The 27,960-nt window shown below is 35.7% G+C and overlaps 6 protein-coding genes, 1 long non-coding RNA gene and 2 pseudogenes across 13 annotated transcripts; 5 read left to right on the top strand and 4 right to left on the bottom strand.

Annotated features, from left to right (window-relative positions):
• Positions 1-198: 198 nt before the first annotated feature.
• ARI7 (IBR domain-containing protein) lies at positions 199-5,374 on the bottom strand. 2 transcript variants are annotated; one of them, XM_010415815.3, is made up of 15 exons: positions 4,677-5,374; positions 3,796-3,920; positions 3,495-3,600; positions 3,312-3,402; positions 2,893-3,065; positions 2,426-2,530; positions 2,247-2,335; positions 2,029-2,136; positions 1,833-1,923; positions 1,636-1,725; positions 1,505-1,552; positions 1,324-1,395; positions 1,136-1,235; positions 938-1,064; positions 199-779 (listed from the first exon to the last, which is right to left on the bottom strand). In XM_010415815.3, the coding sequence occupies exons 1-15, from the start codon at positions 4,845-4,847 to the stop codon at positions 587-589; spliced, it is 1,689 nt and encodes a 562-aa protein (XP_010414117.1). In that variant the 5' UTR covers positions 4,848-5,374; the 3' UTR covers positions 199-586. The 2 variants fall into 2 exon arrangements, with proteins under 2 accessions (XP_010414117.1, XP_010414116.1); XM_010415814.3 differs by having other exon boundaries at positions 1,821-1,923; positions 4,677-5,227.
• On the top strand, positions 5,291-8,911 carry LOC104700312 (preprotein translocase subunit SCY2, chloroplastic). Of its 3 annotated transcripts, none has more exons than XR_015561301.1 (13): positions 5,291-5,567; positions 5,826-6,302; positions 6,391-6,479; positions 6,579-6,658; positions 6,789-6,878; positions 6,992-7,083; positions 7,194-7,277; positions 7,404-7,545; positions 7,707-7,818; positions 7,924-8,053; positions 8,139-8,262; positions 8,349-8,455; positions 8,544-8,911. XR_015561301.1 is itself a non-coding variant. In XM_010415813.3 (13 exons), the coding sequence occupies exons 1-13, from the start codon at positions 5,477-5,479 to the stop codon at positions 8,631-8,633; spliced, it is 1,713 nt and encodes a 570-aa protein (XP_010414115.2). In that variant the 5' UTR covers positions 5,291-5,476; the 3' UTR covers positions 8,634-8,911. The 3 variants fall into 3 exon arrangements, 2 of the variants coding, with proteins under 2 accessions (XP_010414115.2, XP_087313475.1); XM_010415813.3 differs by having other exon boundaries at positions 7,702-7,818; XM_087457349.1 differs by having other exon boundaries at positions 5,416-5,567; positions 6,579-6,686; positions 7,702-7,818.
• A 625-nt stretch (positions 8,912-9,536) lies between these two features.
• Positions 9,537-10,853, bottom strand: LOC104704314 (SGNH hydrolase-type esterase superfamily protein). The gene is made up of 3 exons (XM_087456369.1): positions 10,224-10,853; positions 9,837-10,092; positions 9,537-9,730 (listed from the first exon to the last, which is right to left on the bottom strand). Exons 1-3 carry the CDS (start codon positions 10,428-10,430, stop codon positions 9,537-9,539), a joined length of 657 nt encoding a protein of 218 aa, XP_087312495.1. The 5' UTR covers positions 10,431-10,853.
• A 1,893-nt stretch (positions 10,854-12,746) lies between these two features.
• LOC104700310 (uncharacterized) lies at positions 12,747-14,362 on the top strand. 2 transcript variants are annotated; one of them, XR_753551.3, is made up of 4 exons: positions 12,747-13,411; positions 13,506-13,714; positions 13,924-13,989; positions 14,084-14,362. XR_753551.3 is itself a non-coding variant. In XM_010415811.3 (2 exons), exons 1-2 carry the CDS (start codon positions 12,898-12,900, stop codon positions 13,583-13,585), a joined length of 594 nt encoding a protein of 197 aa, XP_010414113.2. In that variant the 5' UTR covers positions 12,836-12,897; the 3' UTR covers positions 13,586-13,837. The 2 variants fall into 2 exon arrangements, 1 of the variants encoding a protein (XP_010414113.2); XM_010415811.3 differs by lacking the exons at positions 13,924-13,989; positions 14,084-14,362 and having other exon boundaries at positions 12,836-13,411; positions 13,506-13,837.
• GPX2 (glutathione peroxidase 2) lies at positions 14,316-16,145 on the bottom strand. Its single transcript, XM_010415812.2, has 6 exons — positions 15,921-16,145; positions 15,647-15,723; positions 15,356-15,417; positions 15,146-15,264; positions 14,627-14,794; positions 14,316-14,547 (listed from the first exon to the last, which is right to left on the bottom strand). The coding sequence occupies exons 1-6, from the start codon at positions 15,963-15,965 to the stop codon at positions 14,509-14,511; spliced, it is 510 nt and encodes a 169-aa protein (XP_010414114.1). The 5' UTR covers positions 15,966-16,145; the 3' UTR covers positions 14,316-14,508.
• A 2,419-nt stretch (positions 16,146-18,564) lies between these two features.
• Positions 18,565-19,079, top strand: LOC104700309 (uncharacterized). The gene is made up of 3 exons (XR_015561453.1): positions 18,565-18,678; positions 18,776-18,879; positions 18,967-19,079. It is a non-coding gene; the product is annotated as an uncharacterized LOC104700309 (long non-coding RNA).
• A 2,448-nt stretch (positions 19,080-21,527) lies between these two features.
• LOC104700308 (jacalin-related lectin 12-like) lies at positions 21,528-23,571 on the top strand (annotated as a pseudogene). The gene is made up of 4 exons (XR_015561300.1): positions 21,528-21,903; positions 22,001-22,444; positions 22,559-22,972; positions 23,075-23,571. The product of XR_015561300.1 is annotated as a jacalin-related lectin 12-like (transcript).
• A 161-nt stretch (positions 23,572-23,732) lies between these two features.
• LOC104704313 (putative aldo-keto reductase 4) lies at positions 23,733-25,357 on the top strand. The gene is made up of 4 exons (XM_087457348.1): positions 23,733-24,103; positions 24,597-24,761; positions 24,846-24,948; positions 25,046-25,357. The coding sequence occupies exons 2-4, from the start codon at positions 24,724-24,726 to the stop codon at positions 25,160-25,162; spliced, it is 258 nt and encodes an 85-aa protein (XP_087313474.1). The 5' UTR covers positions 23,733-24,103; positions 24,597-24,723; the 3' UTR covers positions 25,163-25,357.
• A 678-nt stretch (positions 25,358-26,035) lies between these two features.
• LOC104700307 (putative F-box protein At3g44060) lies at positions 26,036-27,847 on the bottom strand (annotated as a pseudogene). The gene is made up of 4 exons (XR_015561297.1): positions 27,553-27,847; positions 26,820-27,520; positions 26,582-26,725; positions 26,036-26,488 (listed from the first exon to the last, which is right to left on the bottom strand). The product of XR_015561297.1 is annotated as a putative F-box protein At3g44060 (transcript).
• Between the last annotated feature and the right edge of the window lie 113 nt (positions 27,848-27,960).

The raw sequence follows: 27,960 nt of genomic DNA, 5'->3' as shown, positions 1-27,960 counted from the left end.
TTTTTTTTCTCTTCTTAAAAGTCGTTGAACACATCAGAAGATAAGAAAAAGAAAAATACAGAGCATTAGAAATATTTATCTAATTTATCAAGTTGTAGTGGCATTAACAATTATGTCACATGTAGGTGTAAATTTTTTCCAAGCTGTGCACAAGTAGAGAAACTCTAGTATCAAATTTTAAACACCAAAACTAAACACTTTCTTGAGATAAAACTTGAATTTAATATTACAAACTTAAAATTGTCAGGTAAAAGCCAAACACAAAGCAAGTACCATTTGCTCTTTTTTTTTTCTTTCAAACCCAGACACATGAGGTCACTGGATTTTGGTTTTACAGAGATTACCATAGCCGCAGCCGGCAACAGAAGTCTTGTTACAATGTGTGTAGTAGAGACAACAATCACATGCATATTCTTTTACACTATACATAAGTAGTAAACTTATCACAAACCCTACAATCCAGACCTGCACAAACACATAAGTGGAAGAATATCCACTATGTGCGTGCAGTTTGGGCTGTTCTTTGATCGTGTGCATACGACCAATTCAGGGTTTTGTACCTTGGCGAGGACATGAGAAACATAATTTATAAGTTGTCATCTGGGTTTCTACTGGATCCACCAGTTCTGGAACTTCCTTTGCCTTTACCTCTTGTTTTGCTACTGCAACCTGTTGATTTAGAGTTTGTTGATTTGCTGCTGCAAGCCGCATGTGAGTCTACATCAGCAAGACCGTTCTCCAGAGCTTTCACCAAATTCTCAAAGTAGTTTTTCGTCACGCTGTAAGAATACAAAAATATAGAGGCACGGGTTTAGCTTTACGTCATTTAGCTAGGGTTTGGCCACAAATTATATTCATAGATCTTTCTAAAAGCCTGAAGCACTTTCTTCTTCTCTGTCAAACATCAGGTTAAATGTATGAAGACAAAAACGCTTACCTGGTCAATCCAGCTAGTTTTGTCCGGTAATCATTGAAATCTTTTGATGGGCCTTCCGCATTGAGAAACTGACCCAAGTCCTTCTCTACACATTGATGGAGCCGCTCCAAACCTGACTCAGCTTCCCCTGAACAATAGAAGAAATTTAAGCTGCTTCTGAAGAAGAAAATGACACACAATTAAACGGAGGGTTCTGACCTTGCAAATACTCGAAAAATTGTCGTTTGGCATGTTCATGATCAGGTAGGTAGTATCCATATGCATATGTCCATTTCAAGACTCGCCTACATTCGATGATCTGCAGCAGTAAAATCACATAAGAAGCTGTTTAGAAAAATGTTATGGAAAAGTCTCACTTTATTATTTAAACACTTTGATCTACTAACCTGAAGCCAAGCTTCTAAAATGAATTTGAGCTGAGATTCTGGTGTGCACTGTCTATCACTAAGCTTCTCAAGCTGGCAGAATTGAAATGAGTCAATATAAATAACATAGTATGAGAAACAGTACAGGAGAAAGTTATATCTTTCAAATATATACTGATATAAAGAACTTAACAAGTCTTACATTCTGCGTCTGCGCTTGATGCAGATCCGCCATAGCCTTTTGCCTCGACTGCAAAATCACCCAAGACAAAGAATTCAATAATGAAGATCAAGAAACCTCCTTAGCCATAAGAAGTGTAGCATTGCGTATACCGTTTGATTGCTTGCCCAGCGTTCATAATAATGTGTGTATCTCTCTAGCGAATTTTTGGCCATCTCTCTCCTCCTTTCAGTCTCATCATACTAACAGGCAACGATGAACCCATATCAATATTCAGTAACATTAGCACAAATTACTAATTACTAATTAGAAATACCACCAAAGATCAAATAAGTACCCGAGCTCTTACCTGTCCTTCTTGCTTGGCCACCTCATAACGGTTACAAGCATAAAAACCACCTGTTCTTTCCCCATGATCCATCCATGCACCAAGACAAAGCCTATAGGTGTAAATATATAACACCGTTGTTAGCATTGAACATACAACATTGCATAGATACAGTTTCAACCAAACTACGAAGTTAGAAATGGGATTCAAACATTACCAACAAAATTCATATTTACAAGGCGGTGTACATGTCATGTGCATACAGCCCTGATTCTTTTCAATTGGCCGCTTACATCTCGGACAGGGTTTTGAATTGGCAAGTATCCTGAGCATAAGGAGGCAGACATAGATACTCAGAGGTGGTAAGATATATGTCTATAAAAGCCAAAGATCAGGAACACGAATTAAAAAGAAAGACATAGATAGAGTGGATACCAATTCATATTTTCAGATTCAGCGCTGTTCTTTAATATCCATTTTGAGACTGTGCTACAATCTACAGGTCGGTGAGCCTCTTCAGTGCACTACATTTCAGATTTACCACAGCACTATTGATCAACCAAAAATAATAATTAGGAGAAATAAAATCAGTGGGCTTTAACTCAAGAACTTACATTCCAGCAAAAGCTAAACGAGCACAAGCAGGAAACATCATAATTTCCAGACCCTGCAGCAAAATCAATCGCAAAATCGCATCCCGGGGCAGGACACCACTTCATCTGAATCAAATAACCAAAGCAGTAGCAACACAAGGATTAGAAACATCGCATCATAAGAATAAATCTGGAGCGAGACTATATTTTGCTACTTTGCTCAATAGAAAAACATTGTAGGTGGTTTGAGTATACAAAAAACAATTATGTAATCATGAAAAAAACAGGATCTTCTAACAACGCTAGTAACATGCTACAAAAATAGAGATGACAAAAACTTCAGGATGAACAAAAAGAACCCAATACTCCTCAGTCGGGAAATAGTGTCAATCATAGAACATATAAGAAAGAGAGTGAAACATTTCAAGTAAGAATGAAGCTACATTAATACCAGTCTGTGTGATCTAAATTTTTTAGGGAGCGTTTACCTTTCTGTTGTCTTCAATATAAGACCTAAGAAAATATCTATTGTACTTCTCCTTGTCTTCTTCAGACGCTAATTTGTCAACCATATCATGACCAACAGCAGCAAGACAAGATGGGTCAGGACATCTTAGCATCAAACATCCTGGGCCATCATTAATCGTTGTACTGATATAACCTGCAAGAGTGTACACCGTAAAACGTAAGTCCACTCACCAAATATTGGAAAAAGAAAATTGTAGTAGAGAGTGGGGCACAAAAGTTGGTTTCAGAAAACTCAATTACCTAGTTATAACTATATCCAATTAACTAAATCTAACCTCAGATAAATACAAGTGAAAACGAAGCGGTTCCCATTCTTGAAAGAACTAATGATATAAGAGTCTTGAGGATGCTAATGACAGAAAAGAAAAACACAACTGACCTGTCCAGCATGTAGTGCAGAAAGGATGGCCACAAGAAACTGAAGCGATTTTCTCAGGAGGGTGTGAATCGAAACAGATTCCACATGTAAGCTAGACACAACATCACGTGTTATTGAGACATGAATTGTCAGACAGGAAACATGTAAAACCACTTCAGATTATACAAATGTCAAAGAACATACTTCACTGTCATTAGTTGGCAGAACAACAGGGCTCTCCAATATGCCAACAGTCTTCCGAACTCTCTCTTCGTCTGCAAACCATTCATCATGAACTCTACCCACACTCCTGAAATGGGATGGTTCTCATTGCATCAGAAAGCTAGAATAATCACACATATACATTATAGAAAAGCTACAGAGACCATTTGATATTATCACCCAAGACAAACTGAGATAAAAAAGGAACCAGATATATACAAATAAAAAAAATTAAGAAACACATAGGTGTTAGTATCAAAGAGTAAATAAAAAAGGCGTTTACCAATGAAAGTGACGAAGTAGAATACTCGCTTCGACCTCAGTTATCGAGAGGACAACGGAAACTCGTTCAATGTTATCCATCTGGTGCCTGCGAATATCTTCTTCCCTCAGAACACAAAAGTTTTTCTGGAAAGAAGTAACATTAATGTTATAATGAGTCAATGTTCACAGAAAAGCAAAAGTAGACATGGAACTAAAACAGCAGAGAGAGAGAGAGAAAAGCTATATCCAAGGAGTGAAATAAACAATTTACCGAAGCAACTAGGAACACAACATTAAGCGTGTGTAACGGTTATCAGCAACAAACTATAATAACGGTTTCCTCTTACAACTAACAATTGCAGTTATGCTCTTACCAAGTATAGTGGAAGTAATGGGAACGGAAACACAAAGAGATTACCAAGGAGCTTGGAAGCAGGGTAAATAAGAAAATAAAAAAATCTCCTTAAACCAACTAAAATCACAGCATTTCCCGTAAATTTCAATACTTTTTCACATAATCTCCCATTGATTCACCAAAAACTCATCAATATCAATACGATTCCATCGACAAAACTAAGTTTCTTTTATCAGCCCTTCTATGGCTCAGAAGAGAATGCATGACATGAAAAATGCAAAGGTCTAACACTAGAAACTATCATTTGATTAGCTAAACACTACCCCATTAACAAATAAGAAGTAAATGATAAACACAAACAATCTCAAACCCACAACAAAGCCCATACAGCTATCGAGTAAAATCTCAATTAGACTCTTTAACTCCCAAATAAAAAATTGAAAATTTAATCATAAAAAAGCTCCGAAATTTCAACATTTGCCAACAAGACAAAAGTCATAAAAACATGCACAAGTTCTAAAAGCAATTAGCTTCAAGAACCCTACCTGAGAGCGATGCGAGGCGATCATAGCAGAATCATCAGCGTCTTCCTCAACAAACCCGTAATCGGGTTCACCATCATCACTATCGTTATAATCATCAGTTCCACCGCTGTAGAAATCATCCTCACCAGACTCCATATCGTGGGCATCGAGCATATCTTCTTCAGAATCCATGATCAGCAAAAAAAAAAAAAAACCCCGAGATTTACAGGAAATAGACGAAACCCCTCTTCCTACAAATCTAGGGTTCTGTCGGAAACCCCAATCGCTGGTGGGAAGTAATGAAAGGGGGAAGAAGCAAAATTGATGAGAATGAATAAAAATTAGGACTAAAGTATCCAACTTTATTTTGCGGTCTGATGGAGAGAAGAAGAGGAATCTTCTAAAGAGACTGGATCGGTTGGGTTTACGATTACTGGAATAGAGTGTAGACTTATATCTCTTCTACACATTTATTTATTTATATTTACATTTCATTAAAAAAGGTCATCCAAAAAAATCTAACTTGTCTCTCAACAAATGGAAACGATTTGGGAGATTTTTTTCTTTTCTTTATTTCTTGGAGAAAATTATCAATTTTCTAAATATATAGGGAAAGAGTTTTATATCAAACATCTAAACTGAAATTGTAAAAAAAAAAAATTATAACTTTACATGTTGGTGAAAGAATAGTAGAATACCAAAAAAAAAAAAAAAAAAAAAAAAAAAAAGGATTTTTAAAGAGAGTAGAACAGTAACTATTAAAAGGCGAAGTTGTTCTTCCTTTAGGCTCTGCGCCGCGTTTTCTTCTCTCATCCTCTCAGATGAACTCGTCTCAAGCTTGCTTCTTCCATGTGCCTCTTCTTAGACCATTCTCGCTTTCTCATCCCCCCTCCTATGCTTTCCTCCCCAAACGTAAGTTTTACTTTACCTAGACTAGTCGGAAATCAAAAAGCAAAGATATTGTTACTTACCAAGACTAGTCGGCGGTATACAAATACAAATGGTTAAATTCTCGTTGATGAAAACCCTAATTCTCCTGTTGCTATAAAGTTCATTACTTTCCAACTGATACTATCCTCTTGGATTAGTAGTTCTCTTAACCCTGCAAATTTTCTCAATTTTGTCAATTTCTCAATTAAACAAAAACAATTGCTTTGATGTTTTTTGCAGGAGACCCAGTTCTGTGTTATCATCAACCTTTTCAATCAAGAAAATGTCTTACCATGAATTTGTCAAGCACGAGAGAGAGCCAAATTATGCAGATGAACAGAAGACATCTCCTTGTGAAAGAAAGGAAGAGTTTTTCTGTAAATTATTCAGATAAGCTTAGAAATGAATCCACTAGCAGCGGTACTGATGCTTTAGATGTGGAGATTATTCCTCAGGATTCACAGGACAGTGTCTCCAAAACACTAGAGGATAATAATAGGCCAAAGTCTTTTAGAAATAGGTTTCTTGATTTTGTTCGCATTAGTTCAGTTCTCAATAGCGCAGCAGAAAGGTTCTTTAAGAGTGAGATAAGGAGGAGGTTGTTCGTAACAGCTCTATTGCTTGTTCTTAGCCGTGTTGGATATTTTATCCCTCTACCTGGATTCGACAGAAGGTTAATACCCCAAGATTACCTTAGCTTTGTTTCCGGTTCTGTTGGTGAGTGTTCTAATGCCGTTTGAGTTTTATAGTCCCTTGTTGGATGAAACTTCCAAGTTTGTGGTTAACGTTTTATGTTTTTTGATAGAGGAACTGGGTGAATTTGGAGCAGAGATCAAGCTTTCACTCTTCCAGCTTGGGCTCAGTCCACAAATAATAGCATCCATAATTATGCAGGTTAAGATCTTCCTTTGATCTGATGTTTTTTTGCCTCAATCTGTGGATTCTTTATATATTAGGAATATGATTGATGAGAAAGTGATCATGAAACACCAGGTGCTTTGTCACATTCTTCCATCCTTGGTGAAGCTGCGAAAGGAAGGCTTAGATGGTCACGAGAAGATCAAGAGTTATATGTGTGTTTAGTTTCTTACCTCTCAAGCCGTGAGATGAATTCTTAACATGCAATTACTTTGTTATAGCACTTCTGACTTTTTTGCTTCATTAAACAAAGTTACTAAATCGTTTTTTCATCTCTTTTTTTAGATGGTGGCTTTCCTTTTTCTTTGCTATAGTGGAAGCGTTAGTGGTGGCTTACACCTCTCTTCAATATTCAGTTTTTGCAGCCACTTCCCAGTAAGTTATTTAGGATTACTCACGTTAGGAGTAGCAAAAATTGTTGCTTTAAAGTTCTATCATCCATTTTGCCACAACTGATGATGCTAAAGTAAGAATGCATGCTTATTCAGGGTCAAGCATGTACTGATGACAGCATCTCTGCTAGTCTGTGGTGCAATGACGATGACGTGGCTGTGTGATACAATATCAGAATCTGGATTTGGTATGTGATTCTCTCTATCTCTATCTCTATAACCGTTGGTAGCTTATAGTGATACTGAAATGGAATAATTGGTGTAACTTTCTCATAACCTGTTTCTATGTATTTTACAGGTCATGGGTCATCTCTTATTATTTGTGTGGGCATATTGACGGGCTACACAGAGACCTTACACAAGATGCTCAATCAAATCTCAGGTACCTTTGGTTTTTCTTACTCCACATTTCTTTAACTTATGGTCAAGTCTTTACCTTATACCTGTATTCTTCCACCTTTCCAATTAATTTATAACTAGATAGAGTCATTCTTTTTTGGTTTTACAGGAAGTTTCTCGAATTGGTTGCCTTACTTGTTAGGCTTGCTGGGCATTTTTACGGTAGTAACTATGTTCGCTGTTGTTGTTACTGAGGGCTGCAGGAAGATAAAACTACAATATTATGGTTTTAAACTTGCTTCTGCTTCGAGGTAATATATAGCTTACATCAGTATTTTGAAGAAAAGGTTCTTGTATATTGCAATTTTTAGCCAATATAGCTAGAGTAGACTAGGTTAATATACATCTGGATGCAACATGTGGTTTACTCATATCTGATTTTATGCTATGTTTTGCCATTTGGGCAGAGAAGGTTCTCCAATAACCGAGGTGGAGCCATACATACCTTTTAACATTAACCCAGCAGGGATGCAGCCTGTCCTCACAACCACATATCTCTTGGCATTCCCCAGCATTCTTGCAAGGTAATTTCCCTTAAAGAACCCGTTAGTTTAATTCAATCTTGTTTCTTGCATCTTTGTGTATTGTTACCATGTAAAGCTGTCTAATGAGGTACTTTATGTTTTTAGTATTCTAGGTTCACCGTTCTTGTTAAACATGAAGGAGATATTAAACCCTGAAAGCAATGTTGGAGCACCGCCTTGGGTCTATTACTCGATATATGCGTTTTTCGTCTTTCTCTTCAACATCTTTGACATTGTGAGTAAATTAATTACACTTTTTTCAGTAAGAATTTCAGTCTTCCAGTGAACATTAAACATTTCATGTATTGAGTTTCTTATAGGCCAACTTGCCAAAGGAAATAGCCGATTATTTAAACAAAATGGGAGCGAGAATACCCAACATAAAGCCTGGGAAAGCCACAATTGAGTACCTAACGAAGATACAAGCATCAACTAGGTTTTGGGGTAAGTTAAGTTGTTCTAATTAGACTTATATTGTATGCATAGTGCAAGTATAGTCTCTTAAAACCAGTTGGTTTGGTTTGATTCAGGTGGTCTCCTGTTGAGCTTTTTGGCAACAGCTTCTAGTGTACTTGACCACTATCTACGCAGCATCAATCAAGGCTTTTCTATCGGATTTACATCGGTTTTGATCATTGTAAGTGTTCGATCCATTTTTCTATATGATTCAGTTTAACAACAATACTGATTATGTTGTGTTGATAATCTCTATTGTTTGTGTACAGGTTGGTTCCATTATTGAACTTAGAAGATCTTACCATGCCTACAATGTAATGCCGAGTTTAAGCAAAGCGTTGAAGAGATATGGAGTATAATGAGATTCGAGAAACAGAAGAGATTATATAGATATATTATTGTGGGTTTAGAGTTTCTGTTTCTCTTTTCTTTAGATTAGGAATTAGATGATTTTGTATTAAGAACCAAGAACACATTACCACCATAATCTTAGAAGATTCAGAGACACAAGTGCCAAGTATCTATCTTGCCAGAAAGGTTTATGCAGAAAACTAGTCAAACTCCATTCGAACATATGTAAGGTCAGAGTGGACAAGATTAGACTCGAATTTTTTTGACATAAATTGTTTAACTCTCACTTATTTTTTCTTTGTTAATATCTACTAATATGCGAAAACTACGAAATGAAATAAATTTGGTACTCAACTTGATCATATTGGCAACGTTAAGACCATGGTCCATATGATTGTTTGTATGTTTGGAAGTAGAAATATCATCATGTCTATTGCAAACATATTTCGAAGTCGAGATTTTGAGGAGTTCTTAACGAATGTTATTAAATTTTGTACTTCCCTTTTCCGGGATCTTTTAGGAAAAAAACATGGTGAGAGAAACTTAAGTGTTACATCTTGGTGGTATTTTGGTAGTAGTTTTGTTGAGAGATATATCGACCAAAACCTAGTTCCACTGGCTTTTCATATTTATTTCACATCCTTCATTTAATGAGCAATATGGTCAGATTCTACTTCTAGTATTCTACAAAATCGAACCAATATAAAATTGTCGGCAAATACAATGAAGATCAATTGACAGATTTTATAGCCAGAATGTTATAATTTAACTCAACTGATTTTCTTTGTTTGTCAACAAGTGAAAAGTCAACTAAATTTAGTTGCGGCAGATGTGGCTATAATTTATATATTTGATTAATAAACAAAGTCCACAGATTGTCGCAATTAAGAAACATATAACATTGTAATGACTTAAGCCTGGAACCTCCCACGAATCTGAGGATCCAGAATATTGCCTATGATATTACAGGTAGCTTCCGATGGATGAATCGAGTCAAAGAACAAAAACTCCGACCGATTCCCACACGTCGGAGATAAAGCATTACACATGAAGCTCGTCTCCAAGAACCCTGTTCCACAACATCCTCTCTTCGTCTCTTTAAACCCTGTTTTTAATTCCACACACACGAATAATATTAATCACTAGTGCTAATTAATATATGTATTTCATATAATAGCTTGCGGAACAAGAAAGAGGTTTTATATATGTACCGAATTTGCCGGGGTTTTGGATCATATCCATCACTGGGTCATAAATATTGGCGTAAAGGATTTTGCTTCCGGTAAGAGATGCTTCGATCTGGAGCAAGAGCTTCTGAAGTTTCTGATTGTATGAAACAGAGTCGCTGTTCTCTTGTTCCAAACAGGATCTAAAAAGGTTGAATTTAGCAGTCATTTGGATCGGTAAACACCCTATTGGCGGTAGACCTCCAACCATTATATTACGGCAACCTAGACTGTAAACCTCCTGCACATTAACCAGAGAGATTAACAAGAAAAATAATCACAAACATGTTTAAAGTCTTTTCCAAAGCCCTAATTGTGCTGTGGACTGTGGTAACTAATACTGTATGAGGAAGTCTTGATCTTAGACGTTACCCGCACGAAATTTTCAAGCCTCTTAAGAACAAAGTCTTGGTAATCAGAAATGAGAGGATACTCGAGATGCCTCGAGAGAAAATCGTAATAGTTCAAGATGAAATCGTTAGCCCCTGCCCTCACAAGCACGAAAGCATTGTTTATGATCTCCATAGCTTTCTTGTCTCCCACGATACCTTTGAGACGAACAATGTAACTCTTGAACATATTTGGTTGTTCCAAGACAGGGATGGCTTGTGTCGTGACACTTGTTCGGTCATCGTAACCGGCACCGGCTGATGCGAAACAGACTCCAGTTAGAATGTCTTGGTCAGAGAGATTTGGTTGTAAGAAAGGAGGAATGAACTGTTTGATGTTGAGTTTGGTTGCGAGTATGTCTGAGATGAGTTTTCCGTTTGAGAATCTTCCGGTCGGTGTGTGGTCTGGAAGATCAATGCCCTAAGGAACATGTTTAGCTCTGAAGATTGTTTGTATAGGGTAATTGTTGTTGCCTGTGTCGACGGTTGAATCTCCAAAGATTAGAATCGCTGGGAAGGGAGATTTCGTTGTGGCGTTTGCAGCTGCATTGCAGGATGCATGTAGTGTTGTTACGATGAAGAGAGTGAAGATTATGGTTTTCGAAGTTGACATTTTATTGAAGTTTTTTTTGGTTTTGTTTTTAGTGGATTTGAAGAAAGGTGTTGTTTGGTTATGATATTTATAAGGTGATTGGTTGTTAATTTATTGGACCTTGCTGGCTTTTGTGAGATTGTTTTTTCTTTAAATTACCAGTTCAGTAACAAATGGATACAATTCTAAGTGCTCTGAATTTTGTTTCTCTAAAATAAGTAATAATTTTGTGAAGAGTTTTTTGGTTTAATGATAAGATTTTTTGAATATAATGATGAGATTTCATTCCATTAAAAAAATGAAACAAACAAGAACTCAGATGACACTCGGAATTTAACTAAAGACAATACTTGGGAGGGTGAACCTTTTTATTCACTTTCTTATAAAATAAACCCAAACCGATATATAATTTTGTTCTAATTGTAAAATCTAAACTCTAATCACCTCATTTATAAACCCAAACCGACATATAATTTTGTTTTAATTGTAAAATCTAAATTCTAACCACCTCATTTGTATACCTAAATCGACATATAATTTCGCTCTAATTGTAAAATCTAAACTCTAATCACCTCATTTGTAAACTCAAACCGACATTTTCGTTCTAATTGTAAAATCTAAACCCTTATTCTCATTTATAAACTCAAACCGATATATAACCTCGTTTAATTGTAAAATCCAAACCAGACCAATATTTAACTTACTTAATTAAAAATATACAGAATTTGTTTCTTAATTTGTTTTACTTTTTCGTTTAATTTTGATTTATTTTTTAAATGAAATATTAGATAGAAGATTCTGATTGGTTCAAAGGAGAGGTGATGAATACAATGTTGATCACCAGTATTTTTCTTTAACTAAGGGACACATTTTCTAAATAATTTTTTTTTATCAACAACATGGGATATGAAGCAAGTAGCACAAACTAATGTTTTACATCTTTTGGCCATGGATCGGATATATATAGACACTATATTGCACAATTTTCGTTAGATGTTTAGAAAAGATTCGGATTTTTTTATAACAGTGATGATGGAAAAGGTGAACAACATGAGGTCTATGTGTCATTTCTCAGGCTGAGTCTCTTCGTTCGTATATGTCTCATGTTTCGCCTGTCCATGACATTATTACTCATTGTGATTTTTTCTTTCATGGGGACACTTATCTTATCTGACTGCGGTGACGGTCACATGAAGTTCTTATATATCCTCCTAAAGTTCTTATATATTCTCCTTTACAGTTTACATGATGTTGATGCTCTCATCTCTCCAGTCGGAGCTTGATATTAATATTGCAATGATCTTGTGTTGTATAGTGTTTTACCTTTCTAATGAGATTTGTTTTGGAGAGTGGAGCTACGGCATGCATGCTGAATACAAATCCCACTTAGTGTTTTTACGTTCATGGTATCATGACATTGTATCATATCTTTGTAACTAAAAAATGCTTGGGGCAGGTAGGTGAGTGGAAAGATCCGTGATTAACGTGCCATGAAAAACCAGTTGTGATTTTGTTTCAATTTCTATACGTCTTTTGACAATTTATACATAGCTTCTCGGTAACTTCGAATCCGACACGTTTCCTCAAAACGTATTTCTAAAATCATTTTTTCTTTTGCTAACTAAAACGAATTTATTCACTTCATTGCTTTTTAATAAAGCCGTATGATAATCAATTAATCAAAGTACATACAATAATAACATTCTATTAGTTCTTGATTTTTTTTTTCACCAAAAAAAAAATTAGTTCTTGATTTTTTAAATATAATAATTTGATGTTAGTTAATATTTTCAACTTTTTCAGTAGATGCCTAAGCCAATATCACAATATGTAATAATACTTTTAAAAAAAAATCAGGAATAATGTAAATAGGTAACTAAAATATGTATGGATGTTTCTTGAACACACATTTTCATAGAATCATTGGTTCGTTTTTTGCATGGCCCCCACAAAAGATGGCATATACAATAATTGATGCTTCGACGTCGCCGCTTTTTCAAGAAACCATCTCTTTATATAGTCTTTACATCACCACCATTCAATTACGATAACAAAAAACACAAGAATGGCTTGTACTCATCACTTCCAATCATCAGATCCATGGAGGACGCAGCACTCTCTCCAAGGAAACAACCTAAATGCTGATCATGATGTTACATCGAACACAGTCTTACCAGAACACCACGAAGAAGCGTGGGCCGCAATTAGAAACTCTGGTGGCAGAGGAGGAGGTGGAGGAGGCTATTTCTCCGGCGAGAGTAGGAAAAAGCTTGAAAAGAAGAAGAGCCAGGTGTTGCTTGAGGGATACGCCTTGGATGATCAAGATGATTTGACGAGAGCCAAGAGCTTGACGGATGATGATCTTGAGGAGCTTAAAGGTTGTTTAGATCTAGGGTTTGGTTTTAGCTACGATGAGATCCCTGAGCTTTGCAACACTTTGCCTGCGTTAGAGCTTTGTTACTCCATGAGCCAAAAGTTCTTAGATGATAAACAAAACCACAACTCTTCGGAAGAAGAGGATTCGCCGCCACCACCGACCACGACTACTCCAATTGCAAATTGGAAGATCTCTAGCCCTGGTAACTCTCTTAATCTTGATTAGAATTTATGTCGATTCACATGTGATTGGTAAGAACATTTTATTGATTTTGTAGCCATTTTTTAATATATCAGGTGATGATCCAGAAGATGTAAAAGCTAGACTCAAATACTGGGCACAAACTGTAGCTTGCACCGTACGTTTGTGCAGCTGAACAAGAATTGATCATCTCTTCTTGTCTGAAGCAGATTGGTTGAACTAGAAAAAAGACCTTATTTGCAAGAATGAAGTCTCTGCTTTGTTAGCTGAGAATAGACCTGCAAATGGGTCTATGGATAAACTGGTTTGCCATGACTTTAATTCTATATTTATGTGTATTAATTGTATCCTTAGTGTTAATGATTTTTAATGAATTGGAAATAAATGTGTGAAAGAATAAAAAGTTTAAATTTTTTTGTGTCGACAATTTCCCCTTGAATGTTTTGTTTGAGTGCAATGTGGTTGCTTTAACATCTGACATCTGAATTAAGGTTCTTGTGCTCATATATGCAGTGATGAGATATAGAGACACAATCAAATCTCCAACTGTATATATATAGAACTCTGCTTTTGGCTGAGGTAATATGATCTAACTGTTGAGAGAGTTTTAACTTTTTGTATGTTTTCATGATCTTGATCTGTCTTTGTTTTTTTTTTTGTCATTGGTAATTAGGCTTATATGATGACATTACTTCAATCACAAGATGTCAATCAAGAAAGCACATCATGACCTTTGTATGATGTTTTTTTTTTCTTTTTTTTTTTAACGTGTGATTCTTATCTTTTTTCCCGTGGCTAGGAAAGAATCAGAAACTTTTTGTGGTCATAAGTTGTGAACACGCTCAACGTGTCGTGTACGATAGGGAGAAATCTTTCACGTGTTCTTTGTTACGTATACAACTGTCTTACGGCCCAATGTGATTTATTACTAAAAACTTTTTTAAGTCTGATATTTAACCGAAAGTCACATGATAAATGACATTGAAGACATCAGTTATTTAGAACGTAAATGACAGATTCAGAGAGAATAAATTTGCAATATTGATGATTCTAAGATCACTTGGACGAAACGAGCGTTCTTGAAACATATTCCGATGATCAAGAAGAAGCCTGTCCCAAGAGAGTTTGGATGTCTTTCTGCATAAATCCAAAAACAAACCGTCATTAGGATGGATATATAGATTTCGGTTTAGGAGAGAGCCAGGGTGGTACGTACCTCGAATTGAAGAGGAGAGGTTCTGGGAGAATATCTCTGTGAGACCTTGCCGTCAGGAGAAACCAAAAACTTGGTGAAGTTCCATTTGATGGCGTCAATGAGCAAACCACCTTTCTCTGCTTTCAAGTATTTGTATAACGGCGCCGTGTTCTTCCCGTTCACATCCACCTACATTTGCCGCCAACATTCATTACACAAACTCCGATAATGTAACAAAAAGTAAAACAGTAATCTTAATTATAGCAATAGGTGAAGTGTGTACATAAACTCACGACATAAAAAATATTGTTTTCCTAATACATTGAACACCTATTACTTGTGCTGTTTGGCAAAGATTAACTTAAAAACTTAGTGAACAATGATTAACTTGAAATAAGAACAACAATTGTCCAGATTAATTCTAACAGAGAGACCAGGGTATGTAGTTTAAATGGTTTGTACTATTGCCGCTACTGTGGCACAATTAAGGTTCAAATTCGATGGAGTTTGAGTCAAGGCCGTAGATAAGTTTTTGTTTACCTTGTCAAAGATGGGGAATTCAGCTTTGAACCTAGTGCAAACAGTTTGTTGAATCTCTTCATTGTTCCCTGGTTCTTGTCCTAAGAACTGGTTACATGGGAATGCCAGTATCTCCAACCCTATTTTTATTTAATCATAATCACAATTAAAACTAACTACAGTTAGGATTTTAATTGTGTGTGAGAGAGAGAGTATGTATAAATCACAGACCTTGATCCTTGTATTTCTCGTACAGAACATTCAGTTCCTTGTAGTTCGCATCCGTCAGACCACTGCGGTTAATGATAAGAAAATTTAGTTTTGACGTCAAGCAAATCTGTAATAACAAGAACAATGACTACCGGTACTAATCTAAACCAAACTGAACCGGATTGATCATCAATCACTAATTTCACAAGATCTTGTAAAAAAAACTAGGCAAATCATAGTGTTCACAAGATCTTGTAAAAAAACTAGGCAAATGATAGTGAATTTTTAACCAAGTGAAAAAGAAGGTTTAACCATTTGGAAGCAACATTTACAATCAGAAGAGTTTTGCCTTTGTATTGGTCCAAACTCACATCGTTACCTCCGATGTCCTGCCATGTTCAAGAACACACACACATAAATCTTTTCATACAACACACATAATCCTGCTTGAGATAGAATCGAACATTGAAAATTCCGCTACCGTATATTATATAGGATCAAAACAAGATGTTCTTGTGTTTGTTTACATGAACTAATTAATCTAAGATTATACAAAATAACCAAAAAAATATGAAGAGAGAAAAACCTTGACGGTGAAGTCGTAGATGGACTTTGGAGATTCATCAGCCATATTTGCAGAGTCGTCCTTGGTCTATCTCTCTCTTTCTAAGTTTTTTTTTCTTTTTTCTTTTTTAAGTTTTGAAGAAAGAAGAGAAGAAATGTTAATTTTTATTTTGTACTTATATATATAGGTTGATAGGATCAGATGCTTTAAATGACGAATCTCTTGTGACGAACGGTGGGGTAAGCATCCACGACTTTCCATATTGATTGCTTACCATATCTTATTATTATTATTTTCATTTTCAATTATTTGATTAATAGGTACATGATCATATAATTTTCTTTTTTTCTATGTCGGCCGAGATATTGTATAAAATTAAATTAAGAAATGTCAAATATAGTTAATTTTCTCAAACTTTAAGAGAAATTTATTTAATCTTAGCGAATTTGGAAAAAAATCTTCAAATTTTCCCAAAATGACCATTAATCATAAGTTTTGACTTTCATTTACAATTAGCGATTGTTAATGGTAAAAAATTATCTGTAATTGGATTCATTCTCAATTATGGTATATCCACAATTTGACCTGATTTTCTCTCAATTATAACTTGTTTTAATTAGGAATATATCTAAAATTTAGTTTTAAAAAAATATATTTACTATAATACAAATCAAATCAAGATGGCACAAAAGATAAATAAAAAAAAACTCTATTGATAGTTTTGTTATGTTGTTTGTTCTACTCACCACACCACTTACAATATTAACATTTGTTTCAAGGTATATAGAGTCTGGTTTAAATATGATGAAATAAGAACAAAAACATTTTTCAAAATCTAACTACCAGCTTGAAAATTTCAGTCTCTAGGTCTCATCAAGTACTTGGACCGACCTGATCAGGCATTTAAAATTGAATTATCAACATGATAGAAAATAAAATATTAATAATAATTGTTTTTATTTTATTGAATCTGAAAAAAAATTGAAAGGATAAAGTTACTTTTACGCAACGCAAGAGAAGTTAAGCAGTTGGTCAGTGCACAGGTATGGTGTGAATTTAATGTTTTGCATATCTATCCCACTATATATCTCATCTTCCACAAATATAAGCTATAGCTATTTCCTAATAACAATTCGAAACCGAATTAATTTCGTAAATATCTGAAAAATGGTTGACATTTTAATTTATAATCTGATCCTCTGTAGTTGTACACAACACATTTAGAGGAGCCAGAATAAGAAAGTAAATGGCCATTTCGACATCTGTATGGTTCCATCGGGTCAATCTATTTGGTTTTGTTGGTGCTATTAAATTTCGAATAACCGGATTACATCTAAACCGGCCGGAATTGGTTCTCTTTTAATTAATGTTTCCGGTCCGTTACTCGAGTTGTCTCATGTGTGACTATTCCGGTTCCCCTTAGAAACTAATTTTCAAATCCACAAGGGGGCGGGCTACCCAATCAAATTTGGCAAAGAAGAGAAAGGTGAATTTTGTGATTATCAAATCCCCAAATATGACGGTGACTCAAATACTTGATTTTGTCTCGCTCTGTGTGTGTGGTGTGTAGTATTGGAAGTAATTTTGGTGTAACTGTGTATTGTTGTTTGTAGCGGACGGTGTGTTCTACGCTGACCTGAATGAGGTTCTCACTAGAGAGCTTGCGGAGGATGGTTACTCTGGTTTAGGGTTACTCCAATGACAATGAGGACTGAGATTATCATCAGAGGCAGAGTTAGCAAAGAAGAGAAAGGTGAATTTGTCGTGTGCCATATCATCATCCACTCTGCGGGCGAGCTGCTGGTCTATGTGTTGAGTTGCTTTCCATACCATACAGTGAATCAGAAAATTTTGCATTCACACTTATACATATATATGTACTCAAACACAGCAATACACAAAAAGAGATGTTTCTAACTGATTATGGCTTTTCTGACTGTCCATGTAGCTTGAGAATGAGGATAGACTTGTCGTCCTTCGATCTGTGGAGGATGAAGAATCAGATCAGCTTATACATACGTATGCTTTCACTCTGCAAAAGGTATCGACAAACATCAACTGTTTGCCTAGGATCAGCAGAAGCATCAAATCATAAAACTTCTGAGTAACTCCCACCACACCACCTAACCCCATGTGTGTTTTGTTCACTTTCATCTTCTCACATATCCACTTGACATGGTAAATCTTAGATAGTACAATTCCTTTGAAATTCTGCTAAGATAAACAATACATCTTAGCAGATGATTGAATGACGCTTTACTAAACAGTCTAAACTTGATCTGGACATCATTTCATCTTTGGAAAGTGTCATTCATGAAAACTTTTTATGATTGCTATTTTTGTGCAGATGAGTGAATTCCACGGGAGAACTTGATGAGTGAATTACACGGGAGAACTTGTTAGACCGTCTATAGCTGAAAAAAAGAGAACGTCTTATCTACAATTCAATGGTGGTACGTATTTTTGACTTTACTAACTTTCTACAGTTTGGTGCTAGATGGAAGATTGAATAAACAGTAATGGAACAATTAGTCGGATTAACCTGTACTTTATTCATCATCTAAATGTTTTCTTCTTATTCGAGCAATTTTCTTTCATAGCATTCCGTTGGTAGTATAAATCTTGGATGCCGATGAGTGAATCAATATCTGAGGACAAACAAAAAATTTCTTATGTGATATATGGTGCAAGGACTTACATGTTTAGAATTGATGATAAGCGAGTCATAGATGCTACAAGGGCAGGAAGCATCGCCCACCTGATTAATCATTCCTGTGTGGTATGACTATGATCCGTTAAACTTAGTTGCTTGTATTCAATTTGGTTAGCATCTGCAAACAAAAGAACTAAGCATTTATTGCTTTACTCTTATGCAGCCCAATTGCTATTCAAGAGTCATTACTGTTAATGGAGAGGAGCACATTATCATTTTCGCAAAGAGGGATATCCCTAAGTGGGAAGAGCTGACCTATGACTATAGGTTTCATTTTTGTCGCCCTTAAAATCAATCATCTGAGATATTCTATAATCCTACTTGCTACTGCCGCTGATTTTGTGAAATTTACAGGTTCTTTTCAATTGGTGAGCGCCTTTCATGTTCATGTGGCTTCCAAGGGTGTCGAGGTGTTGTGAATGATACAGAAGCTGAAGAACAACAGTCAAAAATCTATACAAGTGGTAACAATCATCCTTTATAATGTTGTATACTGAGAGCATATGTTGTTTAGCTTTGCTACACTCGACTCTATTTGTACAGAGACTAATTAGTGACTCTTTTGTAAATCAATTTTCACCATATCAAAACTAGTGACAAGTGTGAATCTGTGATTAACATACCATCACAAACAGATTACACACCCTTATTATATATACAAAGTAACGAGTGCTCGTTAAAACCTTCTCCTGTAAACCTCATGGGAAAACCCCGAAGTAAGGAAAAAGAGTACGGAGAGTATCTTCGACAGAGATTTTATGTTTCCCTTAAACAAAGATCTCATCAGATAGTCTTCTATGTAGAATGTTGCCATAGTCAAATCCGGTAGCTTAGAGTTGGTCTATTTAATAATTTATCAGCTTATGTGCATAGGTCATGGATTCTGTGATTTCCTTGTTGATAATCATCTTCGGTCTTGGAACAAAGAGATGGTTTCTTATGATTGTGATTTTTTTTATGTTTCTTGCATCCGTTAACTGTTAATTAGACTCGTAGACTGCTAAATTGTTGACTTGTATATACCTTATCTTAAGGTTCAAATGTATAAAAGAAAATACTATAGATTTTATTAAATTAATAATAAAATAAAAATTTATGTATTGAATATATGTATAATTCTATTAATGTTAGAAGAAAAACATCAAATAAATTATAAACTATAATATTTTCTTTAAAATTAAGACTTAAACAAAATTTTAAAATAAAATTTTATGATTTTCATTAAAAGTTTATATATTAGTTATTGTAAAACATGACAGACTCTTAATATCTTTAAAAAACAAACCAATCTCTCACCTCAATCTCGCCATGCGACTTACGTTAAAAGTTTGTACATTAGTTATTATTTAATCTAATTTCTTTGATTAATTTTGATCAGAGAAATTAGATTGGATTTTTAGAGCTTGCGATTTCGATGCTCTAACTCTACCATAAGCCATTTTAGTGAAAAGGTATTGAATTTGGGAATTCATCTATGATCAGAAATGAATCTAATCTTGCAATTTTGATGGTAGGTGAGAAAGGTTTAGAAGGAAGAGGGGTGAGTAAGTGACTAATCTTGGCGATTTTGATGCTCTAACTCTACCAAGCCATTATTGTTTTGTTTTTTTTTAATATTTCATGACGTCAGCAGCCCCTAAAAAATGGGTTTGCTATATTATATATAGTTTCTTCATAGAAAATAGAGATTCCTCATATTCTTGATTACATCATCTTCTAGAAGCAGGACAGGGTGGCTGCTTCTGGTCACGCTAGTAAGAAACCTCATACCACCCGTAACAAGTTCATAGTCTCAGAAGAAAGCTGATAAATGTGTTACTAGTGTCACGATGGCTCTCCCAAAATAAGATACATGAAGATATTGTGAGATAGGAAGATAAACATTTCTTATTATTGCATTTTCTTACTTGCGTCATTATTACAATAGTAAGCCTAATATATACAAAGCTGATATAATTAAACCGGTACTCGGTCAAGAATTGCGGGTCGCAGAACTTCAAGTACTTGGAATAGCATGGTGTAATAAGATCTGTCAACTAGGGGTAATAAAATCATCCGTCCACAAGCATACTATTACAATATGAAGTAAGACAAAGTCAAGTCAAAGTTAGGCTGAGATGAGAAAACAAATATAAAGAATGAATATCGGCAGGTAATAAAAACCAAAACAGAAAAGGACAAGGTCTTACTTCATATTGAAAGAGGTGATGAAGGTACGTAGCTTTCATCTTCTCATCATCTCTTCCAAAAATAGCATTAATTAATCTTTTAAAATTAAATTCAAAATTCAAAATATTAAATCTATCCCTCAAAACTATATCCTAAATGTGAAATTGTGAACCCAAACCTAAAAAAACAAAACTCTAAAAAATAATTTTAAATATTTTAATATATTAAGTAGTGCTATTTTTAGTAATTTATGTATTATAGTTATCATAAAACTTGTTTTAATGCTATTTTAGAGTATTTCTCTTAAATTTATATATCTCGTTTACAAAAGTGAATTCACATATAAATAGTTTTACTTAAAATTCAGAATAGGCATATAAAATAAGACCAGTATTATATATAGAAAAAGACCCAGTTATATTTTACATTTACGAAAGACTTGTTATAAAAGACCAAGTTATATATAAAAGACCCGAAATTTGTATATAAATAGCTTTCCTCCATCGGCTTATAGACGATCACAGTACTATCTATTCTTCAACTTTCACTACACCATCAGAGGTCAGCTCTCTCTCTCCCTCTCCTTAATGCATATTTGGTTTTATTTAGTCAATGTTTAAACCTTAAATTCCTAAATATTTTTTTTGTAAACGTAATGAGAATAATTTTTAAGAAAGAGCATGGCAATCTCCTGTTTTTACTTTATTAGAAAATATACGGAACTGTTCCCTTTTCATTCAAAAGCTTGATCTTCTTTTTCTGTATTTCTACAAAATGGTGTTCTTCCTTCAATCTACATCCTGTTTGTTCCTTGTCTTGAAATGGTTTTTATTTTCCTTCATGTAATTTCCCAACCTATTGAAACACAAGTGGGTATTGATGCAAATTATTAGCCAAGCAACGCAATACAACAGCATGTCTCAAGATTCAAATGCGTCTGATGAGATGAATCAATTGGAAGAGGAAAAGTGGGATGATGGATCTGACCATGACGATGTGACAAAGATATATGTAATAGGTGGTGGTCGATGGATACAGTTCATCAAGATTGACTATGTAAAGTCTGGACAACCAAAAAATGGATCGTTCCATGGATTCTCGGATGGAGGCTTCATGCAGATGGTACGACTAGGAAAATATGCTAATGAATATCCCTTTATCAAATTTGTGTTCATGAGGATAATTGATACTGAGTTTTTTTTCACCAACTTTTACACAGTTTGAAATTAACCATCTAAAAAATGAATATCTTGAATCTGTTGAGGGTTACTACGGCACCAATGGTGGGTTCATTGAAGCACTTCAATTCAAAACCAACTTGAGGGTCTCTGATATGATGGGATATACTGTTGGCAACAGATTTAAACTGGCAAGCCATGGAAAGAAAGTCATTGGATTTCAAGGATCTGGTATGTATAAACTTATTAATCTTGATGCATATTTCACTTCGATCACTCCTACAAGAATGGAAGCGCAAGGGGGCAAGGCAAGGGAGGGAAAGAGTGGGATGATGGAACTGACCATGACAGTGTAACAAAGATTCAAGTACGTATTAATCTTAAAGGGATACAATACATCATTAAATTATGTGGATAAGGATGGACATCCTGAAAAAGAGCAGACCCATGGTTCTGAGACGGGTCAAGGTTACAAGCTAGAACCGGTACGTTTGAAGGCAAATATTTAAATTAAATTTTGTCACTAGGTGTTAATATATGTGTCTTGGTTTTCTATTAATGTCAACGTAATGTTTATTTATTCCCTTTTTTTTTTTTAGTTTGAGATTAATCATATCGACAAGGAATATCTGCTATCTGTTGACGGTTGCTACGATGAAGATTCTGGTGTGATTCAAGCACTTCAGTTCAAAACCAACATAAAGACTTCAGAAGTCATGGGCAACGATGAAAAGGGTACAAAGTTCACACTTGAATGCACCGGTCATGAGATTATTGGGTTTCATGGATCTGCTCAGGATAACCTAAACTCTCTTGGAGCTTATATCACAACCCTTCCTCTAACTAAATTAGAGTACATAGGTTCTGGAGGAAGCCTTTGGGATGATGGTACTTTCCAGGGTGTAAAAAAGGTGTGCCTTTATTTTAATGATTTTATTAGGTGTATCGAGTTCGAATACGTTAATGCTGGCAAAGTGGAAACCCGTGTGCACGGGAGAAAGGAAGGCATGGACGTTTCAAAAAAAAGAGGTATTGATTGAACAAGAGTATTTTAATCTATCTATATGTGTGTTCTTGAACACAGCTTATATGTACAAAATCTCATTTTGTTGCAGTTTGTACTGGATTATCCAAATGAGTATCTCACGTCTGTGGAGGGGACTTATATAGATAAGCCTGGCTACACGCTGATAACCTCGTTGACTTTCAAAACATCTAAAGGAAGAACCTCTCTAAGAATGGCAAATGCGTCTAACGGCAAATTCTTTCTCGAGAGCAAAGGTTGTGCTCTTGTTGGGTTTCATGGTCTGTCTACGAACTATTGTCTTTATGCTCTCGGAGCATATTCTTTTCCGATGACTCCTCTTCCGGAGGTGGAGAAACTAGATGCACAAGCTGGTGATGGAGGAGTTCCCCAAGACGATTGTGGTCTCCATGGTGTTTGATCCCGAACGAAACTTCCTCCACCAAGCTTTATCATGTTTTTTAGTGTTTTTTTCTTTGTGTTTTTAAATTATCATGTTCTTTAATGTCTCTTGATCCTGTACTCTACATACGTATTCGACCTTATGTTGTTTGAAGCATCAATCTCAATATCATTTAATAAGACAAATTGTTTTTCAAAAACAATTGAGCTTCAACAAAAGCCAAAAGGGTTTTGTGTGACAGATGTGGTTAAGACGAGACAGATTTTAAATTTATTGATTGTATTGAAAATATTAATTGGCTTAAATGAAAGGTAATATATGTCTTGACTACGGCAGCAAACAACGTACAAATCAAAATTAAAAGAGGCCAAACTTATATACACAACCTCCAACCCTCAATGTAACAATCAAGATAGAAGTCTCTGTTCGTTAAATCAATCTCGCTACTCCACCAATCCTCGTCGTGATCTGCAAATCTTGATCCTTAAAGTTTTTGACGCTCCCCTTCTTCTAACGTCAAACTGTTCGGGCAAGTATTGCGGGTCGGGAACTTCAAATACTTGGAATATCAGGAGAGTTTAGAGTGTGAGCTCTGTCAACTAGGCGTAAAATCATCCGTCCACTCTCCACAAAACATCCTATTACAATATGAAGGAAGGCAAAGTCAACTCAAAATTAGGCTGAGATGAGCAAAGAAGTATAAAGAATGAAATATCGGTACGTTATAAAGTATTACCAGCATCGGATCGATACTCGTGTCCCAATCGAGATCACTGTAAGCCCTACTTAATGTTTTTGAAAATTTCAAATGAAGTTGAAGTTATATAATTCACTACTTTCAAGAGAAATCTCAGTGAGCTTTACACCTTGGCTTTGTATATTGGACTAATAGGGTCGAAGACAATAGATTGGAGATGATGTTCTCTGCTTAGGTTACTCTTTTTGAAGTTGCTAGCTTATTCACGAAGAACAATGATTGGTGAAATGATCTTTAACTGAACGAATTTGAGGCTTTCTCCTAATTAAAAGCCAGCTTGTGAAGATAGGGTGCTCTTTAGGTTATACTTTTAAGTGTTTTATCATCTGCTCTTAGGATTTTTCTTTTGCATAGACTCTGTTAGGGGCGGTTCTGGTTCTAATTCCTGACCTTCGTAGAAAGCTGTCATCTTTTGCTGAACTTAACCCTTTTTTTTTGTTTGTCAATGCCAAGATGGGAGAACTGAAGAAGCTGGTTGAAGCTAAGAGGGTAAAATAAAGTACGTTGGTTTGTCTGAAGCCTGTGCCTCAACTATCAGAAGAGCACATGCTGTTTACCCAATTACTGCTGTGCAGTTAGAATGGTCCTTGTGGAAGAAGAAATCATTCCGACCTGCAGGTATTCATATTTCATCATATCCTACTTTCCTGATGCAATTAATCTATCAATCATGTAACTTCATATTATCTTTTCCTTCTTCAGGGAACTTGGGATAGGGATTGTTGCTTACAGTCCTCTAGGACGAGGTTTCTTTGCATCTCGACCCAAGCTTGTTGAGAAACTAGACAAGGATGACTTCAGAAAGGCAAGTATATAGGATTTGTATGACTTGTTTGTTGATGAGCCTTAGCTCAGCTGTGGATTAATCAAAGGACTTTGTATAATAAACCAAATTATTGCAGGCTTTACCAAGATTCCAAGAGGAAAACTTAGACAACAACAAGATCGTTTATGAGAAAGTTTGTGCAATCTCGGAAGAGAAAGGATGCACTCCTGCACAACTTGTTAGACATAATTGAGTTTTGTATAACATAAAGTCACATTCGTATAAGTTAGTTTCTAGTTAAGAGTCTTGATGTTTAGATTGTGTCGTATATTGTCTAAACGTCACAAGTAGAAGAGATGGAACTCTTATTGCGTCTGTTGTTTTATCTATTTAAGCATCGAAACTATGATGTAAATGAACAAGTTTCATGTATATAAAAGTTTCAGTCCTCGTTCTTGTCTTCGTAAAGGAGAAGAAGAGACGTTGTCTCTTGCTCTGTTTTGTTCTGTTTCTTTTCTTCTTCCTCTCAATATTCTAACACAACTAGCCCTCGCATGGTTTCACCACCAGGGAGACGATGTTTGTCCCATCCCAGGAACCACTATGATCGAAAACCTCAACCAGAACATTGGAGCTTTATCGGTAAAACTCACACCCGAAGAGATGACTGAGCTTGAGGCCATTGCCCAACCTGGTTTTGTTAAAGGAGAAAGATACACGGCTATGATGCCCACTTTCAAGAACTCGGAGACACCACCATTGTCTTCTTGGATTACTGCTTAAAACCGCTGAAGTTTTTATGGTTGTGGTGGGTTCATAACATTGAAGTGGTCTAAGTTATGTTAGCCATATCAAGGTAATAAAACGAGCTGTGTCTTCGAGAGAGTGGATTATGGTGAGTTCACTCCCAGGGAAACCCAAAACTATAAGTGTTAATGGCTTTAAGAATAAATAATGTATAGAGTTCCCCAAGTGAAAACTTCAATTTACATTTCACACATTGTAACCAAACTCTATAAAGAAAGAAAGACTATCTATAACTTTACTCAACTCTATGAAGCATATGCGTGATAAAGTATATCGGTTTCATCTCTTCGGTTCTTGGTTTCGTCTTTTACACACATGGTAACATTCAGAAACACCTAAACATGGTAACACTCAGAAACACCTAAACATGGTAACTAATATATAAGTTGTTTTTTCTCGTTTTTATGATTGGCACCACAGTAAATCATAAATCGCTAAACAAACCAAAAAAACTTACTAATGTAAATATTTTACACATAATAACTTATGATCTTATGGATGATAGTCATAGGACTTGTATCTTGAGTTTGGATGATGATGCGGGAAGCTTCAACAGATCCTCTGTGACCTGCATCTTTTTGAGGCCATCCATTCTAGCTGCAACAACGTAAACTTTTACCACTTCAAGACACTCCATTTTCCGTAAGAAATGGCTAATGTGTTTCAGCTCGCTTGCATATCCTTGATACTTGTTGATAACCAACATCTTTATTTGGTTATTGGGGGGAATTCGAGTAAACCGATGCCGTTTACATGAGAACCAATTCAGACCCTGTAGCATAAAAGAAGAGAGACTAGTACTTTAGTGTCATGCCACAGTCATAGATAGAAAATAAGATTTGTTCAATGTTTGCTTAATACATACCGAGAGAACCAGAGTTTTAAGGTTTGGAGAACCCTCTAGCAGAAGAGGCAGATACACTTTCCAACCTTCTTCTTTACTTGCAAACCCTAACTCAACGAGGTTGTTGAACACTGGTAATCCATTTTTGCAGCATAGCAAAATCACCTGAAACACACACACACAAAGAATGTTTTCCTGTTTCTAACCCAAAAAAAAAAAAAAAAAAAAAAATGATGAGACCATACACACAAGTACTGACCTCGACAGTGGAAGAAGTCAAGTGTAGGGTCTTGACATTGCGTATCTCACAGATGATATCCCTCATATCCGCTTGCTCGTCATCTTTTATGAAACGAAGGTCCAATGTAGCTTTGGCAAGTGAACCCAAGTGAAAGTTTCGAGATCCACGCCCAAGAAAATCAGAGTAGTAGAAGTCGACAACATTAGGTGTGTCAAATGGAATATTTCTAGAGAAACCTTTATGTTTACGAGCACAGCTATAGGTAACAGAGAGCCTCTTAATGCTTTTGCTGGATATGACGTATGAAACACCCGGATGATACTTGTAATATCCTATGGTCAAGTCCTCAAGTACAGGGCAAGCATTGAGAAGTACATCAGATAATTGATCATCCTTAAAAGCGGTTTTGTAAAGGAGGAGAACCTTTAGTGATGGGAGAGATGTATCGGAAGGAAGAAGTCTTGGGCAGTGTGGTTCGTAAACTGTGGGTATCAACGATAGCTTAACCAGTGTGGTGCTGGTGAAGATTTTGGATGAGATAGAAAAATTCCACCACAATACACCTTCTATGCGTAGATGAAGCTCGGTCAATGTCACTATCGTCATATGTTCGACTAAGGTCAAGTGAGAACTTCTTTATAGTGTTACAGCCTTGTAAAGCCAATGTCTGATCCACAAAATCATGGAAACACTTTTGAAGCGTATACAGTTTTTGTTTCCTCCTCGGGAGCGTATACAGCTTGTAAATAACTCCAGGAAGGAGTTGTCATCAAAGTGAAGATTATGACTGAAAGCAAAGAGAGTCCTCCATCTCTTGGACAGAACAGAGGTACAAGCAGCTTGTTTCGTTGGAAGGCAGGACAATATTTGGACAAGATGGTCATCAAGAAGACAATCCATTGGAAGCGTACAAGAAGATGAATGGAAGCGTTCAAAGATATGCCCAAATCCGTCTACGAAGCATGGAATCGTCAATGGTGATGCAGCGCTTGGAATCGCGGCGGTTCCTGAATTGAGTCTTTAGGAAGCGTGGAGGAAGCGACGATTTAGAGTAGTAAGCTTGGATGGTTTATATTGGAAGCGCTGACGGCAAAACTAAGGTTCGAACAAAAAAAAAAAAAAAGAAAATACAGAGATCGGCGATCTAAACTAGGTGAAG

This window comes from Camelina sativa, chromosome 7 (assembly GCF_030686135.1).
Source record: "Camelina sativa cultivar CO46 ecotype springtype chromosome 7, ASM3068613v1".
Classification (NCBI taxonomy): Eukaryota; Viridiplantae; Streptophyta; class Magnoliopsida; order Brassicales; family Brassicaceae; genus Camelina; species Camelina sativa.
This window is presented reverse-complemented; position numbering and strand designations above follow the sequence as displayed.